The 17489-nt window shown below is 42.6% G+C and overlaps 1 protein-coding gene across 1 annotated transcript in view; it reads right to left on the bottom strand.

Annotated features, from left to right (window-relative positions):
• Nucleotides 1-12007, bottom strand: part of pipox (pipecolic acid oxidase) — an 82259-nt gene extending 70252 nt beyond the window's left edge. The window contains 2 exon segments of the mRNA XM_044202314.1: nt 11827-11847; nt 11849-12007. Coding sequence (XP_044058249.1) covers nt 11827-11847; nt 11849-11938 — 111 coding nt within the window. The 5' untranslated portion in view covers nt 11939-12007.
• Nucleotides 12008-17489: the final 5482 nt, after the last annotated feature.

Genomic DNA, 17489 nt, shown 5'->3' on the forward strand with positions numbered 1-17489 from the left:
ACAGATTGATCATATCCAGTAAAGAAGTGATAATTAAGGGTAAAACGTCTTTAAGCAGCCTAGTTGGAATGGGGTCTAAGAGACAGGTTGATGGCTTAGATGAATTAATCGTCGAAGTCAGCTGAAGAAGGTTGACAGGAGCAAAGCAACCAAAACACACAATAGGCTCTACAGCTGTTTCCAAGGTTCCTGTGGAGGTTCCTGTTTCTTGTTCCATGAGTTGTTGCCAGACCTGTCTTGTCACTTTCCACATTTTTTTAAGAAACTTTTTCCAGCTGCATCCATCCAAGAGTATTGCACAATGTTATTTAAGTGTAATGCTGGCATTTTTTAATATAAGTAGTAGGGATTTTATCATGTTTGTAATGAGAACACACTCCAAAATGGTATGTATATAAAAATGGGGGCTATTTTGTGCAAAATTGTCTATTAATGACAAGTTGTTGAAGCAGTTTAACACATCAACAGGGCTGGATTATTAACATGACTAGAGTAAAGCAGGAAATTATGGGCCCTAGACCCTAAGTGGCCCAAAGGCTTCAGATTCACTGTGTTGTTGTTCACTAGTTTGTTTTAATTTATTAATTACAAATTTGTTTGTTTATGCACCAGCAAAGCATATTGTAACTGGAAATGACAGGGGCCTTAAAACAGCACCTGCATTATTACATAATCTTGAGGAACCTTCTTGTAGAGGGCTCCTGAGTTAAAATAATTTCAGTTAAAATTATTCCAGTTTATGCTTACAGTTTGTGCTTACAGGAGCAGGGATCGGTGTCTTGCTCAAGGACACTACTCTCTGGAAGAGCCAGGATCGAACCAGGAACTTTCCAATGACTAGACAACCATTTTACCTCCTGAGTCATGCCATCCCTAGTGCCTTCTGAAATACTGCAACAGAACCTCCAGTCCGCTCGGCTATCCAAGCCGAGTTGCTCCCTGGAATTACTTTCATCTCTCTTTCCTCTCTACTAACCCACACATCTTTGCACATACATTTACATGCTTACACACATCTCAAACAGCCCAGATAACGCGATAGCTTAGCCAGTTAAGCTGCATGTTATCTTGAGCACAAATAGAGCCTGTCCTCCCTTTCTGTCTCTGTCCCTTGGTTTGAAATTCACAGGTCTGCCCGCCATTTAGGCTGTGTGTGACGACCACCCCCTTGTGACCACGTGGTCACGTCATATTTCTCGCACCCCCTTCTCTATTGTCCCACACGCACACACACACACACACACACACACACACACACAAACATATTCTATATGCTTGCTGATTGTTGTAGGCTTATTGTGTTAAGATTAGACTGTAGTGGTTGTTGGCTGAAGTTATTGATTGTTAATCAGTGCTAAGGTTAAATAAACGCTATCGTGTCTTTTAAAGAGCAGTTGCCTATAGTTATTGTGTATAGGTGTTATGATAATGGCTGATTGCGACGATCAGTGCTCGGCCCTCACCCTTCATTGTCCATTGTTAATGTAAGACAATACTTTAATTATCAACATTTTTAGATGGACAGCCACCTTTGAGACTGTTCACGTTTGGTTACTGGTCCCTGATCCCAGGGTGGTGCCCCATAATTATTAATCTATATGAATAGTTTTGATAATATTAATAATTGTATTAATATTCATAAATATATTTGATATTTCTGCTAAATACCAAACCTGCCATACCTGAATCCCAACATTATCTTTGGGAAGATAATATTCTGCACAAGTTGCCGAGCATATTCAATACTCAATACTTGTGTTGTGGACTGTGCCTGTGGGTACTAGTGGATTGTTTATTTAACAATTTAGCACATTGTTTGGTTTTAAGATCTCATTTAAGCTATTATTCTTGAAAGGATGAAAGTCACCTCATTTAAGCACCCTGCAAAGAAGAGCAAGATGGTAAATGGACTGTACTTATATAGCGCCTTTCTACTCTTTCTGACTACTCAAAGCGCTTTAACTACATATCACATTCACCCCATTCACACACTGATGGCAGGTGCCAACTGCTCATCATTTGAAAGAAACTAATCATTCACACAAAAAGAAACTAATCATTCACACACACTCACAATTTGAGCAATTTGGGGTTCAGTGTCTTACCCAAGGACACTTGACACTTTGACATGTGGGCTAGGGGAAGCTGGGTTCGAACCGACCTTCTGATTGGTGGACGACCCGCTCTACCACTAAGCCACAGTCGGCCCCCGCTACACCTAGCTACAGCATTGGCGAGATGCCAACTTGCAACCAAAGAGGCTCAACAGACTGGCCTGGCAATGCCAGTCAACCCAGGGACCACAGCTAGGAGCACCAACCTCATTACCCTGGACAGCTATCGAGCGCCTCCCTCTGCTCGCTCGTTAGACACAGAAGCCCCATCCTCCAGCAGAGCACCACAGTCCACCACTACAGCAACACTTTGCGCTTTGGTAGGACAGAGTCTCCACGTTGAAGGGGGGAAGAACCCTATGAAGCCTTGTGTAGCTTCGGTCCATCACTGGTCAGTGAACCATATCGATCCTGCAGCTTGTGCCAGCGTGTCGCCCAAACTCCATCCCCGCTACGCAGGGAACGAAGCTGCTCTCACCGCTATGGCGACCTGAGCGACTATGGAGCATCGGGTGACTCGGACAGGCCATGCCCTCCTGGAGAACAAGGCCTGCGTACCAGACAGCTTGAGTCCCTGTCCAGGGACGTGGAGCGGTTCGATCTGAACAACCGAGTTGAACATTGACGACTATCTCAGAGATCGATACTCTGGACTGTGCCAAGTCCTGCGGGATGAATATTCGCTGTACACAGACCAAGCCTCCGCCACCCTCGGTGCCTTTGACATCGTGCAGAAAAGGCACAAGCCTCCAAGGGAGTACTTCAGATGGCTGAGAGCTGCATACTTCCAGGGACGCAATGCCCCAGGTTTGGAGGAAGAACAGCACTTCAAGTCCTTATTCCTGCATAACCTTCACAAGGACGTGCAGTATGACATCACCATGAAGTATAAGAAGGAAAAGGCACGGTTTGACCGGAACCGGAGGCAAGACAACGTGCATAAGGAAAGCATGCACCTGACAGAGGCAGTGAAGCAGTTTGAAACATCCTGCCATCTATTCGCAAAGTTGGATCCGTCAAAGGGACCGGACATTGACCCCCCATCAGCATGACTAGACCAGGGGAACGCTCCGTCGATGGTTAAAGTCTACTTCGTCGGTTGGGGTAGAGAGTCCAGGGAACCAATGGCCCTTCCTGAGATCACCACTCCAGACGCCCCACGGCCTCCTTTCTTGAACTTTCTGGGTGATCTTGTACGCAAGGGCAACATATTTACACCTTGGTAGTGGTAGGGGGTTGTATCAGCACCCTCGCCCTACTTGATTCCGGTTCTGAGATCAGCCTGTGTACCAGCACTTTTGCAGAGATGGCTAGAGCCATGCTCGACCTTGGAAAGCCGTTACAAGTTGAGACTTGTAACATAAACATCACCAGTTGCACACAGGACAAGTCACCCACCATTAAGGGTGTGAGGGTTGACATAACCCTCCAGGAGATGACACTGGTGCATTCATTTATATCTGCACCTTGGACACAGAACTGCTACTCATCAGTCAGGACCTCCTGGCTCCAGATGCGCTCTTGGCTATCTGGTCCGAAATTTTGGGTGTCAACCAAGAATGGTATGACAAGATCTGCCAACACACATTTCCTCCTGCTTTCGCACAGCGGAGCAACAGCCTTCTTTATGCAGAGTCACCACAGACCCTCCTTAAGGCAGTTGGAGTGTGTGCCCTCTCAATACAGGTCGGGAGGAAACGGGTCACGTACTTACGTACTTACACGTAGTCCCTCATCTCCAACCCCCATTCTTTTTAGGGACTTGTTAGGCTCGGCACCCAACTGGGCAAAGTCAACCAAGTTTTGTGGGCCCAAGCAAGCGCCGAAGTCTCTATTCTGAATACTGAACCAGAACACATAAAATCTGGGCAAACCATTTCTCAGGCATGTCAGGTTGCTAGCGAGGCCGATGTGACTATACCCCCTTGGACAGCAGGTGCCCCCATCCGCCTCGTAATCCTTATGGGATAGAAGATGCCTGTCTCACAAGCATTCTTCCAAACCCTGCCCCGCTTCTGGGAACTCAAACTGGCAGTCTGTGGCATGCCCCTGATTGAGTTGGACCATCGTTCAACATACTTACTGGTGCAGAATCTGGCGTATGCCCCAGTCCAGTTGTCAGTTCGACAACCATTGGGGGTACTGATCGACAGTTCATTCCATGACTTCGAACTAGCGAGCCCAGTCTTTGGAAACTGCCTCCATTCTTGACCAGGAACAACAACCTGGATAACATTCTTTTCACTTTCCCGACCAAAATGATCACCTTTGCCTGCCACGAAACGCTCCAGGAGGAAGCTATCTGTGGAAGGGCCTAAGTGGTGAAGGTGACATTGTCATGTACTCCCTCGTGACCCAACCAGCAATACACTTGGAACCGCTGCCCATTCGGGTATTTGAACTCCCCAGCTGAGTTCAACATCTTCCTCCACAAGGCAATGAGCGATGCCGCTGCCTGCAGTAACCTCATTTACGTGGATGACATTCTGATGAGAAGTCAGACTTTCTTTCTTGGCACAAAAGCACGACACAGACAAGCGGGTCATCGCCTTTGCAAGTCGACCTCTGAACAGCGTTGAGAAGTTCTCAGACTGCGAAAAAGCTCTTCTTGCCACCATCTGGGCACAAGATGGCTTTAGGGCAGGGCCTGGTTGAGTGCCAACACTGTGATTCAGACTGAGGCACCCATTTGACCTCCAGCGTCTTGACCAACTTATGTGACATCTTGGGAGTGGAAGTAAAATTCCACATCCTGTATCACCCTCAGTCACCCGGCATGCTCCTCAACCTATAAGTCACCAGCCTATCTGGTCTCCCTGAACCTTGTTGAGCAGATCCATAAATCAGCTACTACCACAGCCTTCACAAGTACATCTGTATCTATCTATCTATCTATATATATATATATATATATATATATATATATATATATATATATATATATATATATATATATATATATATTGATGATATTGTCCTCCATCACCTCAGCTCCTCAGAGATTGAGATTATGGATGCATTCAGAGGTCACTATCTCATGATTGACGACTCCCTTTAAGAGCAACTTCTAGCTGAAGAAACCAAATTGGTGTAGTTCAGTCTCAAACCGACTGGGCTCACAACCACATTTGCTAATCACATAAGCAGGTTGGCACCTTATCAGGAACACCCAATCAGTGTAATCGCCCTCGGGTTCCTCCTTAGTGGCTGGATCATTACGGCAATTATGCACAGATCAGCAACCAACCCACAGACTAGCCGCAATCCTGCAAAGGAGCAGGGCTAACTAACCGCTAACCACCTTTCCTCTGCTCTTCCCTTTTCTTCCTCTTTCAAGTTCTACTTTTATGATCCGATGCTTCCATCGTGACTCAGAGCATTTAAGGACTGTGTGCGGTTAATGATTTGTCTGATTGGAATGCTGAATTATATATGCCATGTATGATGTAGTCTAGTTAGTTAGAAGTCTGCCCAGACTTAGCCTCTAGACACTAATGCCTAAGGAACGCAAGGACGATGTAACTCTATGTTTCCCCTCCACACAGACTGTTCGGCCTTAGTGTTGCTCTGAAGGCTGTGATCAGAATCCCACCCTCCAGACCAAAGGGGGGATGTTGGGCCTCGCCTAGCCTCACCATGTGTGAGGGCCAAAAGACAGGCCTACTCGGAAAGGTCAAAGATTTCACTAAGAGACTTGACTGAGAAACAAAGAACAGACAGTAGAAAGCGCCGAGCTGACACAACCATTAATTCACACCTAGATGTAATATTGAGACGAAATCTTGCTTGAAGCCAACGCGAGATCTTAGATGGATCAAAACACTGGATTCCCATTGGACATGACACGCAACATGGTGAATAAAATCTTGGCGCATGGCTATGACGACACCAACTCTGTAAAGCCTGGCGCCCCACACTGCCCGTTGTCTTTCCACAGTAAACTCTGTTTACGACAGAAGGCACATCACATCTTTCTCCACAGTAACTCCAGTTACCACAAGGAGACGCTTTTCACCTGAACTTTAATTTCCCAGGCAGAGTCTTACCTCCCTGGACGATAAACCGAACCTGATCATTAGATCCTGATATTTTACTCCCCATAACGATCCCATACCTGCAGAAGGAGGAGACACGGACTGACCGTTCCCTTCACGGAGAGCAAGTTGATCACTACTGAGCCCCTCTCCCTACCAACATAAGCTGCTTTTTTCCTTTTGCTGCCTTAGTCAGTGTCTGAGCCTGAGAAAAACTCCACCGACCAAATCCAAGAACGAACTGATGCATCAATTGCTAGCTAAGAGTGACTTCAAGTAAGAGGCTTGTGTCTGGGTAAAGATAGATTTTATAACTGTGTTATTTCATCTAAGTTTAAATGTGAATTGTGTTTGCTTATTTTGGAAAGTGACGGCCGCTGCGTCCAAATTGCTGTGTGTTTTTCTTTGTGTTTAGTACGTTCCATTTTGAATCTGTACTACGCCGTTGGGCCGTTTAACTGTGTTAGCTAACTTTATCAGACTAAGGTCCAGTAACACGGCTGTTGGATGAAAGTCTGCTGCCGGTGTGATAAAGGGACAACTATTATGCTCTGTGTGCTTTCCTCTCTCTTTCTTTGCCACTAATCACACCGAAATCACACCTTTACACGTACATTTACACGCTTACACACATCTTAAATGGCCCAGATAACGTGGTAACTTAGCCAGCATGTTATCTTGAGGACAAATAGAGCCTGTCCTCCCTTTTTGGCTCTGTCCCTTGGTTTGCGATTCGCGGCTCTGTGTGTGACGACCACCCATGTGGTCACGTCGTCTTCCTCTGCCACCTTTATGACTGTTCTTCACATTTGGTTATTGGTCCCTGATCCCAGGGTAGTACCCCATAATTATTAATCTATATTAATAATGTTGATAATATAAATAATTTCATTAATATTCATAAATATCTGATATTTCTACTGAAAACCAAACCTGCCCTACCTGAATCCCAACAGTGTCCTTGATAATTCAACAATAGACCTACGATAGGTCAGTGTTAAAAGCAATCATTTTTATGATTTCTTCTTCAAGTTTTTTTGTCCTATTCTTTTCTATTGCCTGCGTCCACATCACATGACAGTTTCTTTTGTGAAAACCAAATGGAAAATGCAGTATTTTAAAATAGTTCCTGTATTAAAATGCATTTTGATAACATTTCTAGCGAGAAATGTGCATTTTATTTTCATAATCTTTGTTCAGTGAATGTACAGTATTGTTCAAAATAATAGCAGTACAATGTGACTAACCAGAATAATCAAGGTTTTTAGTATATTTTTTATTGCTACGTGGCAAACAAGTTACCAGTAGGTTCAGTAGATTCTCAGAAAACAAACAAGACCCAGCATTCATGATATGCACGCTCTTAAGGCTGTGCAATTGGGGTATTAGTTGAAAGGGGTGTGTTCAAAAAAATAGCAGTGTCTACCTTTGACTGTACAAACTCAAAACTATTTTGTACAAAAAAAATTTTTCTGGGATTTAGCAATCCTGTGAATCACTAAACTAATATTTAGTTGTATGACCACAGTTTTTAAAACTGCTTGACATCTGTGTGGCATGGAGTCAACCAACTTGTGGCACCTCTCAGCTGTTATTCCACTCCATGATTCTTTAACAACATTCCACAATTCATTCACATTTCTTGGTTTTGCTTCAGAAACAGCATTTTTGATATCACCCCACAAGTTCTCAATTGGATTAAGGTCTGGAGATTGGGCTGGCCACTCCATAACATTAATTTTGTTGGTTTGGAACCAAGACTTTGCCCGTTTACTAGTGTGTTTTGGGTCATTGTCTTGTTGAAACAACCATTTCAAGGGCATGTCCTCTTCAGCATAGGGCAACATGACCTCTTCAAGTATTTTAACATATGCAAACTGATCCATGATCCCTGGTATGCGATAAATAGGCCCAACACCATAGTAGGAGAAACATGCCCATATCATGATGCTTGCACCTCCATGCTTCACTGTCTTCACTGTGTACTGTGGCTTGAATTCAGAGTTTGGGGTCGTCTCACAAACTGCCTGTGGCCCTTGGACCCAAAAAGAACTATTTTGCTCTCATCAGTCCACAAAATGTTCCTCCATTTCTCTTTAGGCCAGTTGATGTGTTCTTTGGCAAATTGTAACCTCTTCTGCACATGCCTTTTTTTTAATAGAGGGACTTTGCGGGGGATTCTTGAAAATAGATTAGCTTCACACAGACGTCTTCTAACTGTCACAGTACTTACAGGTAACTCCAGACTGTCTTTGATCATCCTGGAGGTGATCATTGGCTGAGCCTTTGCCATTCTGGTTATTCTTCTATCCATTTTGATGGTTGTCTTCCGTTTTCTTCCACGTCTCTCTGGTTTTGCTCTCCATTTTAAGGCATTGGAGATCATTTTAGCTGAACAGCCTATCATTTTTTGCACCTCTTTATAGGTTTTCCCTCTCCAATCAACTTTTTAATCAAAGTACGCTGTTCTTCTGAACAATGTCTTGAACGACCCATTTTCCTCAGCTTTCAAATGCATGTTCAACAAGTGTTGGCTTCATCCTTAAATAGGGGCCACCTGATTCACACCTGTTTCTTCACAAAATTGATGACCTCAGTGATTGAATGCCACACTGCTATTTTTTTGAACACACCCCTTTCAACTAATTCAACTAATACCCCAATTGCACAGCCTTAAGAGCGTGCATATCATGAATGCTGGGTCTCATTTGTTTTCTGAGAATCTACTGAACCTACTGGTAACTTGTTTGCCACGTAGCAATAAAAAATATACTAAAAACCTTGATTATTCTGGTTAGTCACATTGTACTGCTATTATTTTGAACAATACTGTATATGATCCTTAGTATTTGTTAGTTATTACGAAGATTCTGTCTGCTGTCAGTGGGCTTCACTCCATTTCAAATTGCTGCCGGTTGGCTGTAACCTGAATCCAAATGCCACTTTCTCTGTTGAGAAAAGACTTTTTTATAGCGTGCGATTGTACACTGTGAAGTTGCTCATTTAATTTTATATTACCAAGAACATGTGGCTAAGGATATTTAATTATGAAGACACCTTTCTTAAGAAGGGGTTATCAAACTGGACTTTACCATTCACATCCCTCATTTAATCCCTGAACTTGTCACGTTCATATATATCAAACTGGACTTTATATTGTGCATTGCATTCAACCTCCACTGTTACATAATTTAATTATTTATGCACTTCACATTTAAGTTTTGCTTTTGTCACCTTCATGTATTTCATACACTTAATTTATTTGTCTATAGCACAGTCCATATTTCCTTTGTACAGTCAATATTTAATTTCAAGTTTTATATCCCATTTCAATACTATTTCTGTCACAGATACGCCAGGCTCTACAACCTACTAATCATCCACACCTGTCACACCTATCACACTGCTGCTCCCCATTAGCTCCCAATCACAGCCTGTATAAAGCCCTGCACTCACCTCAGTCTGGGTCCGACCTCGTTTGTGACTAGGACTCTCCATGCTACTCGGCATTACGCCTATTCTCCCTTCTCCAGCGATCTCTGGTTTCCAGCGATCTCCTGTCTCCAGCGAATCTTCCCTCCTACGGACTTCCCTATCTACAAACCAGTACTCTCGGGCTGTCCTCCAATAAAGAACATTCTATATCCATCTCGGTGTCCCCTGCCTGTCTGTTCCATAACAGAAGGTCGGACCACCCGAAAGGATGACAGCCCTGAACCCCGATGGCCCCTTCCCAGACCTGGAGGATATGGTCCAACAATATCTCCTCACCCATCCTTCATCACCTCTGGCTTATAGTGAGATGACCCAACTAGAGACCTTCTCAGACTCGGCAGAGGACTGCGAGGAATTTTTGGTGCGGTGTTGCCTGGTCTTGAAGCTGTATCCACACCTGTATCCCACCGAACGATCCAAGGTGGTCTTCTTGGTTCTCTAGCTAGTCGGCCTGGCACTTTGCTAGGCAGGATCCCTATGGTCACGAGATGAGGCCGTCCTCAACTGTTTTGGCAGGTTCGCAACACTCCTCAGGAGGTTTGACCCTCTAGTCGTCAATTCGTCAGCCAGTCCTCAGCCCGCACCTCTACCGACCAGTCTTCAGTCTACCAACCCACTATTACCACTATCTAAAATATATATATATGTGTGTGTGTGTGTGTGTGTATATGCATGGTGGTGGTAGTAGTAGTAGTAGTAGTAGTATATTCAAAGTGTTTTCTGAAACTACACCTGCGATGTGGCACACTGTCAGGCTGATTATGACTGTAAATTCATTGTACATTAAATACTTAAGTAATTTAAACGTTTCCCACCAGACTTCAGGTTTAGCGGTGACTAAGGATCATGGGTAATGTAGCTTAGCCTTCCAGTATCCAAAACTGACAAAAACGCTATTTCTCAGAATCAAACTAACTTTAACCTATCTTATTGTTGAATTGTCAAGGACACTTTCGTGTTTTAGTTTTGAGAAATGTGGGTCCTCGGTTCTCCAATGGGACTAATGCTCACAGCATCTTATAGCGCTGCGGTCAGGTTAATATTGGAGTTAATGGATGGCCGGAGCAGTTCCTCTGATGGTCTAATATTGCTGCGGATGGTTTTACATTGGAGTTAATTGAAAGCCCTGTGCACGCCAAGGGGTGTGAAAAAACGTCGGTATTTGACGACTTGGGAATGAGGTTGCAACCGCAAGCACGTGTTAACAGAATGCCATGTTTGGCTACACAAGAAGCCAAGCAGGAGTAGATAGCTGCCAGCTGTACAAATAATGCCAGCTGCTGCCTGCAGCTCAGTGAAGAGCAGCAGCCAGATAAGACTTTCACAGGTCACACTACTTATGTATTTGACGTAAATTTCAGTAAAGTGGTAGACGGTAACTAAGTATATTTACTTAATTACTGTACTTAAGTACAATTTCGAGGTACTTGACTTGAGTAATTCCATTTTATGTCATTCATGTCTCATTCCCACTACAACCAAAGTTCTCTATTTGCACTATAGCTTATACTACTCATTATGCTGATATTGCACATACTGTACATATTTATACATATTCTGTATGCATATATGTGTGTGTGTGCACCTAACTGTATATTTTCCTAAATATTATTCAGTTTTCCTTTTTATTCCTCCCTTAGTGCTAATTTTACTTACTTATACTTTGATTTATATTTCCTATTTTTATTATCTTCTAACTTAAATATTTGAATATTTGTTCATACATTTCTGTGTGTATGTAGCGTGGATAGGGCTACAACTGTATTTCATGGTGCAAACCTGTATTGTATAATGACAATAAAGCTGAACCCTCAACCTTGGCCCCTTTACTTTTGGTGCTTTAAGTATATTTTAATGCTAATACTTTTGTACTTTTACTTAAGTAAATTTTTGAATGCAGGACTTTCACTTGTAACTATTTATACACTGTGGTATTGCTACTTTTACTTAAGTAGCCTAAATGATCTATGTACTTCTTCCACCACTGGTAAAGGCACTTTTGAGTAGGATATTAAATCTACTATCTCTGACAAAGATAATGATTTTTTTATTTCATGCATGCACTATTGGTCATATAGGCCACATAGCCTACACTACGTCTGAATACTTAGGTCTCTTCTGCAGTCTCTTAGCAGTGCTTGTTAATAACAAATCTTATGGAACACATTTTTTGTGTGACTCACCTGCTCCAGCAGAAGAGTCTTCTTGTTCGTTTTTTGCCAGCTGATAGGCCGTGAAGGAGCCCTGGACACCTGCCCCGATCACTATGCAGTCATACTCTACTTTAGTCGACATTTTCGCTATGTGTAGGACTACTGCACGGCATGCAGATTAACTTCTTTTCAATATGCTGAAAGAGTCACCCATTAAAAGTGGAGGAAGAATGGACAAACATTTGGCTATTTGTACCCTGAGTGTTGCCTGCTAGGGGCGCAGACTATGTGCCAAACCAAACAAACTTCATCAATTAAATGCCTCTGTTTGAGGTCAGATTATACATGGTTATGGTCAAGATTAGGGACATGTGTTGAGTCTGGTCTGGGTCTGCGCCAGTTTTAGAAAATGGGATTTGTAAGGAGCATGACAACACACAAGTGCCTGACAGTCTTACCATATGGCAAAAGCACACCACTAGTTCCGCCGACATAGTGTATCATCAGTGGTAGGGTCCCTCCAGTTACATCTGGCCATTTCCAGCACTGCTTATATAACCATGAATAGCCTACTCAGTACAGAGGTCACTCTGCAGCCTCTGTAACAGAGCGCTCCCTGCCAACTGGAGGTTTGTAAAGCTACACTGACATCTAGATAATAAACTTCCAGGCTAAAAAGTAATATTATCTATACTATAACCACTATCAGCAGACAAACTGTATGACACTTTGTGTCTGACAATCTCTCTCACCCTCACTCATATCCTTAGAATATGAGTGAGGGGGTGGGGGGTTTGAACGTTTTTTGAAATACTGATGATTAAAGGGGCACTGCAGCGATTTTACACATGAAGTCAAGATTACTTGTTACGACAAGTACTACTCTACCTGTGAAAACAGTTGTAGATAGCTTATGTTGCTCTGAAAGGATTCTTCCAAAGCCTGAAAAAAAAAAAAAAAACTGGTGATCTGGTCATCAGGGTTATCTCAGTTTGAGCATCATACTTAAAACTTTTTAACAGAGCATCATGGGAAGTATAGGATCCAGCATTTTTGGAGCCTGAAAGTCAGGATATCTCGACCTCTGCTGCTTCGATTGTGACCTTTTTTTTCTATTTGTCTCTTGTGAGTCAACTTTATGGAAGTGCACTAAATATCTTGAGTATCTCTTTAAACACCACATATATGCCATGATAATTTTGTGCTATAGGCCAACAGCATTAAAAACACATTTCTTCCCCATTTGTAAGATAATTGAATATTTGTTGGCAGAATTCTTGGGGCTTGGGCATGGTTCTACTTTCAATGACAATGTTTTTGAATGTTCATTGGTAATGTTGTATCATTAAATGATTTAAGCAAACAAACAAAGTAGTAATTAGTTTTTAACTTTTTAATAGGTTAGTTGTTGACTGGTTAACAAGTAAGGTTAATTTTATGCTAAGGAGTTAGATGGTGGGAGATAAACTCAGTCATGATAATAGGTCATTATTATAACTGTTCACCAGCAAGGACCACACCATCAACAGATGCGTTTAAATTATTTATTAATGAAAATTAGAAAATTAAAGATTATGAGCGAAGCTTGGAATAGCTGCAGCTATTATGGGGTAGATTTCAAAGAAAGCAGAGGACACGACCTGGCATTCACTTGCAATCTCTGGGGCCATTCTACTGCGAACCATCATAGAAACCCCCAAACCCGACAGGAGCAGGGTCAGTGTGATGATGATGATGATGATGATGATAATAATAATAATAATAATAATAATAATAATAATAATAATAATAAGTCACAGCCTGTCATGTCCTCACCAGCCCGTAATCACCCACACCTGCTCCTAATTACACTCCTGCCCTCAATCAGCCCCAATCACACCCAGTATAAAACCACTCCACTCTCCACACTCAGTGTCCGACCTCGTTTGTGTTTAGGACTCAATGCACCAGACTATTCCAGGATCTATTGAATCTGTTCTCAGCTATTTCCCCCGTTTGCAGTCCTTTCCCCTGTTTTCCTGTGTTACTCCCGTCTCAAGTCTTCCGTGGCTTCACCAGTCTTCCCTGGCTTCACCAGTCTCCTGTGGATTCCCTCCGGTGACTTCCCCAGATCCACTCGACCTATCTCCACACTCTCCACTTCTGGCTGTCGTCAAAATAAAGATATTCCCATCCATCTCGGTGTCCTCTGCCTGTTATCCCGTGACATAATAATAATGATAATGATAATGATGATAATGATAATGATAATAATAATAATAATAATAATAATAATAATAATTAAAAAAAACTTTATTAATAGAGCACAACAAAGTACAAAGTGCTTCACAACAAGAGAAATAAAATACCACAGCGAATGATGAAATATAAAGAAATAAAATACATAAAATACACAAAAGCAATAAAATAAACAGCCAGTTCAGGTAAAATCAGGATATGCTTTCCGATTAAAAATGTGTTTTGAGAAGAGACTTAAACGAAGACACTGACTCAGACAACCTAATTTCTTCGGGCAAGTTGTTCCAGAGCCTCTGGGCCCTGATAGCAAAAGCTCTGTCCCCCTTAGTTGTAATCCTGGACTCAGGTACAGACAGGAGACCCCTGCCTGAAGATCTCAAACTACGTGAAGGTTCATAAGGGATTACAAAGGTCTAAAATATAGTCTGGAGCCAGGCCATGAAGAGCCTTAAAAGTAATCAACAAGATCTTAAAATCAATCCTAAAACAAACAGGGAGCCAATGTAAAGCGGCTAAAACAGGTGTGATGAGGTCGTACCTCTTGGTCCTGGTTAAAAGCCTAGCAGCTGAGTTTTGTACAGTCTGCAGTCGTGTCAAAGTTTTTTGATTGAGACAAGTGAACAGGCTGTTACAATAATCAAGGCATGAGGAGATAAAAGCATGTACAACAGTTTGTGCATCACTAAGATTTAAAATAGATCGGATTTTTGCAATGTTTCTGAGGTGATAAAAATATGTTTGGACAAGCTTAGTGATATGTTGCTCAAAACATAAATTGCTATCAAACAAGACACCAAAATTTCTTACAACAGGCTTGACAGGAGCGCCACAGGAAGTCATTCCTGCCTGTGGCCATCAAACTCTTTAACTCCTCTCTCTAAGTGTTACATGACCCTAAGTCATTAAACTGGACATTGATCATTAACATCACTACAATACTTGAAATAATTGTGCAATATTCTGTGTTTAATACTGCTGTGCAACTTACTCTTTTCAGTTTAAAATTACCTATTTATTGATATTTATTCATACTTCTATTACTGCTGTGCAATATCCACCATCTCATAATCATCTTAATAAGCTACACTTAACTTGACAGTTCATGCACTATCACTTACTACTTATATTATTACATTGTATTATTATACCGTACATACTTATCATCAACCGGTAAAACCACTTTGTATTTTATACTTATTTTAATTTTATATTATATCGACTTGTTACTTAATTTATCTTACCTGTATTATATTCTGATTTGCTTAGAACTTCTATCCCTGTGTGCACTGATGTGATAGTGAGCTGCTGTAACAAGAGTTTCCCCTCGGGGATCAATAAAGTATTTCTGATTCTGATATGTTGTGACAGGTTACCAGTAGATGGCAGTATTTGTTTAGTGATGTGTTCGGGCCCAATAACAAGGATTTCAGTTTTATTTGAGTTGAGCTGAAGAAAATTTATCGACATACAATTTTTTTGTCAGAAAGGCAGTCCTGCAGAGAACTCAGAGTATTAAGGTCAGTGGGCTTGACAGGGAGGTACAAGTGAGTGTCATCCGCATAACAATGAAAAGAAATACCATTTCTGCGGATGACATCACCCAAGGGAAGCATGTATAAGGAGAACAGTATTGGTCCCAGAATTGAACCTTGAGGCACACCGTACTTGATGTGGGAAAAGGATGACATGAAGTTATTAATGCTGACACAGAATTTCCTATTGGACAGATAAGCTTTCCTTTTTCTTCCAAACTTGAGTAACTTGAGTAACTTGTGTGTAAGTATAATTTAAACTACGCTCTTTACGAAAATGAGAGTAGAAAGTGTTTTAGTACTTTTTTTCGCCATGGTACTTCTTCTCCTGCTACTCGGTCAGGGCACCGCTGCAGATCCGCTGCTTGGCCGCATTGTTTACACCAGGGAACAGCTGATCACGCTGAAGTCGAGTGGCATGGCGCCCAGGACAACCAATGTCCCCACTGAGATCTGGAGGAGGACACACCGAGGATGCAGAGGTGGAAGAGGGTAGAGAGAGGGGTGCAGACAAAAGAGACTTAAGAACAAGAGATTTAAGCTGTGTCTACCTTCTCTCGTAATGGGCAACGTGAGATCGCTGGCTAATAAAATGGACGAGCTAACAGCGTTAGCCCGGAGTCAGAGTGTAGTTTGATGTGCTTCTCAGAGACATGGCTACACCAGGATATCCCGGATCATAACGTTTCTTGACGGCTTTCAGACTGTTCAGGCAGACAGGGATCCCACAGGGAGCAGTAAGCGGAAAGGCGGCGTGCTTGCTGTTCTGGTTAACAACAGATGGTGTAACCCTTTTCACGTTACTATCAAGCAGAGTATCTGTAGCCCAGACATTGAACTGTTAGCTGTGGGACTCCGGCCATATTATCTGCCACATGAATTCTCACATGCCATTGTTGTGGCTGTTTACATCCCCCCCTCTGCGAACTCAGCATCGGCGTGCAACTCCATTCACACTGCCATAGCACAACTCCAGACTCAACACCCGAGTGCACTCATATTAATCTCGGGTGACTTCAACCATGTCAGTGTTTCAACAACACTGACTAATTTCACCCAGTATGTGAGTTGTCCTACTAGAGAGGAGCGAACACTAGACCTGCTGTATGCCAACGTTAAGGACGCATACAGCCCTTCTCACCTCCTCCCCTTGGGTATGTCAGACCACAACCTGGTTCACCTCAAACCCTGCTATGTGCCTCTGATTAAAAGGCAGCCTGCGACCACAAGGACAGTGAGGAGATGGTCAGAGGATGCCTATGAGACACTGCAGGAATGTTTTGAAGTGACAAACTGGGATGCACTCTGTGAGCCTCATGGAGAGGACATTGATGGGATCACTGAGTGCATCACTGGCTACATTAACTTCTGTGTGGACTGCAGTGTCTCAACTAAGGTGGTCCATTGTTATCCAAATAACATCGTGGGTAACAAAGGGCATCAAAGACATCCTGAATGTCAAGAGGAGGGCCATTAATAATGGTAATAGGGAGGAGGTGAGGGCAACCCAGGATGACCTGAAGGTGAAGATCAGGGAGGCCTGGAGTAGGAGGCAGGAGGAAGCTGGAGTTGAAACACAAGCAGAACAACATGAGAGAGGTCTGGAGCGGTATGAAGGGCATCACTGGCTTCAGACCGACTGGCAGCAGAGGAGTTGAAGGCAACTTGGACAGGGCCAACGAACTTAATTTGTTCTTTAACAGATTCGACACACGGGCTCCTGCTCATCCCCCCTCTAACTCAGCTGCTGTCGGCCCTCAGACTCCTCTGTATCATTATCATCAACCGGTAAACCCACTTTACACTCCACACTTATTTTATACTTATACCCACTTGGTACTTAATTTATTTTCTGAAATGTATTATAGTGTATTATATTTTTTGCTTAGTACTTCTATTCCTGTGTGCACTTACGTGATGGTC

The sequence above is a fragment of the Siniperca chuatsi genome, linkage group LG7 (assembly GCF_020085105.1).
Source record: "Siniperca chuatsi isolate FFG_IHB_CAS linkage group LG7, ASM2008510v1, whole genome shotgun sequence".
Taxonomy (NCBI): domain Eukaryota; kingdom Metazoa; phylum Chordata; class Actinopteri; order Centrarchiformes; family Sinipercidae; genus Siniperca; species Siniperca chuatsi.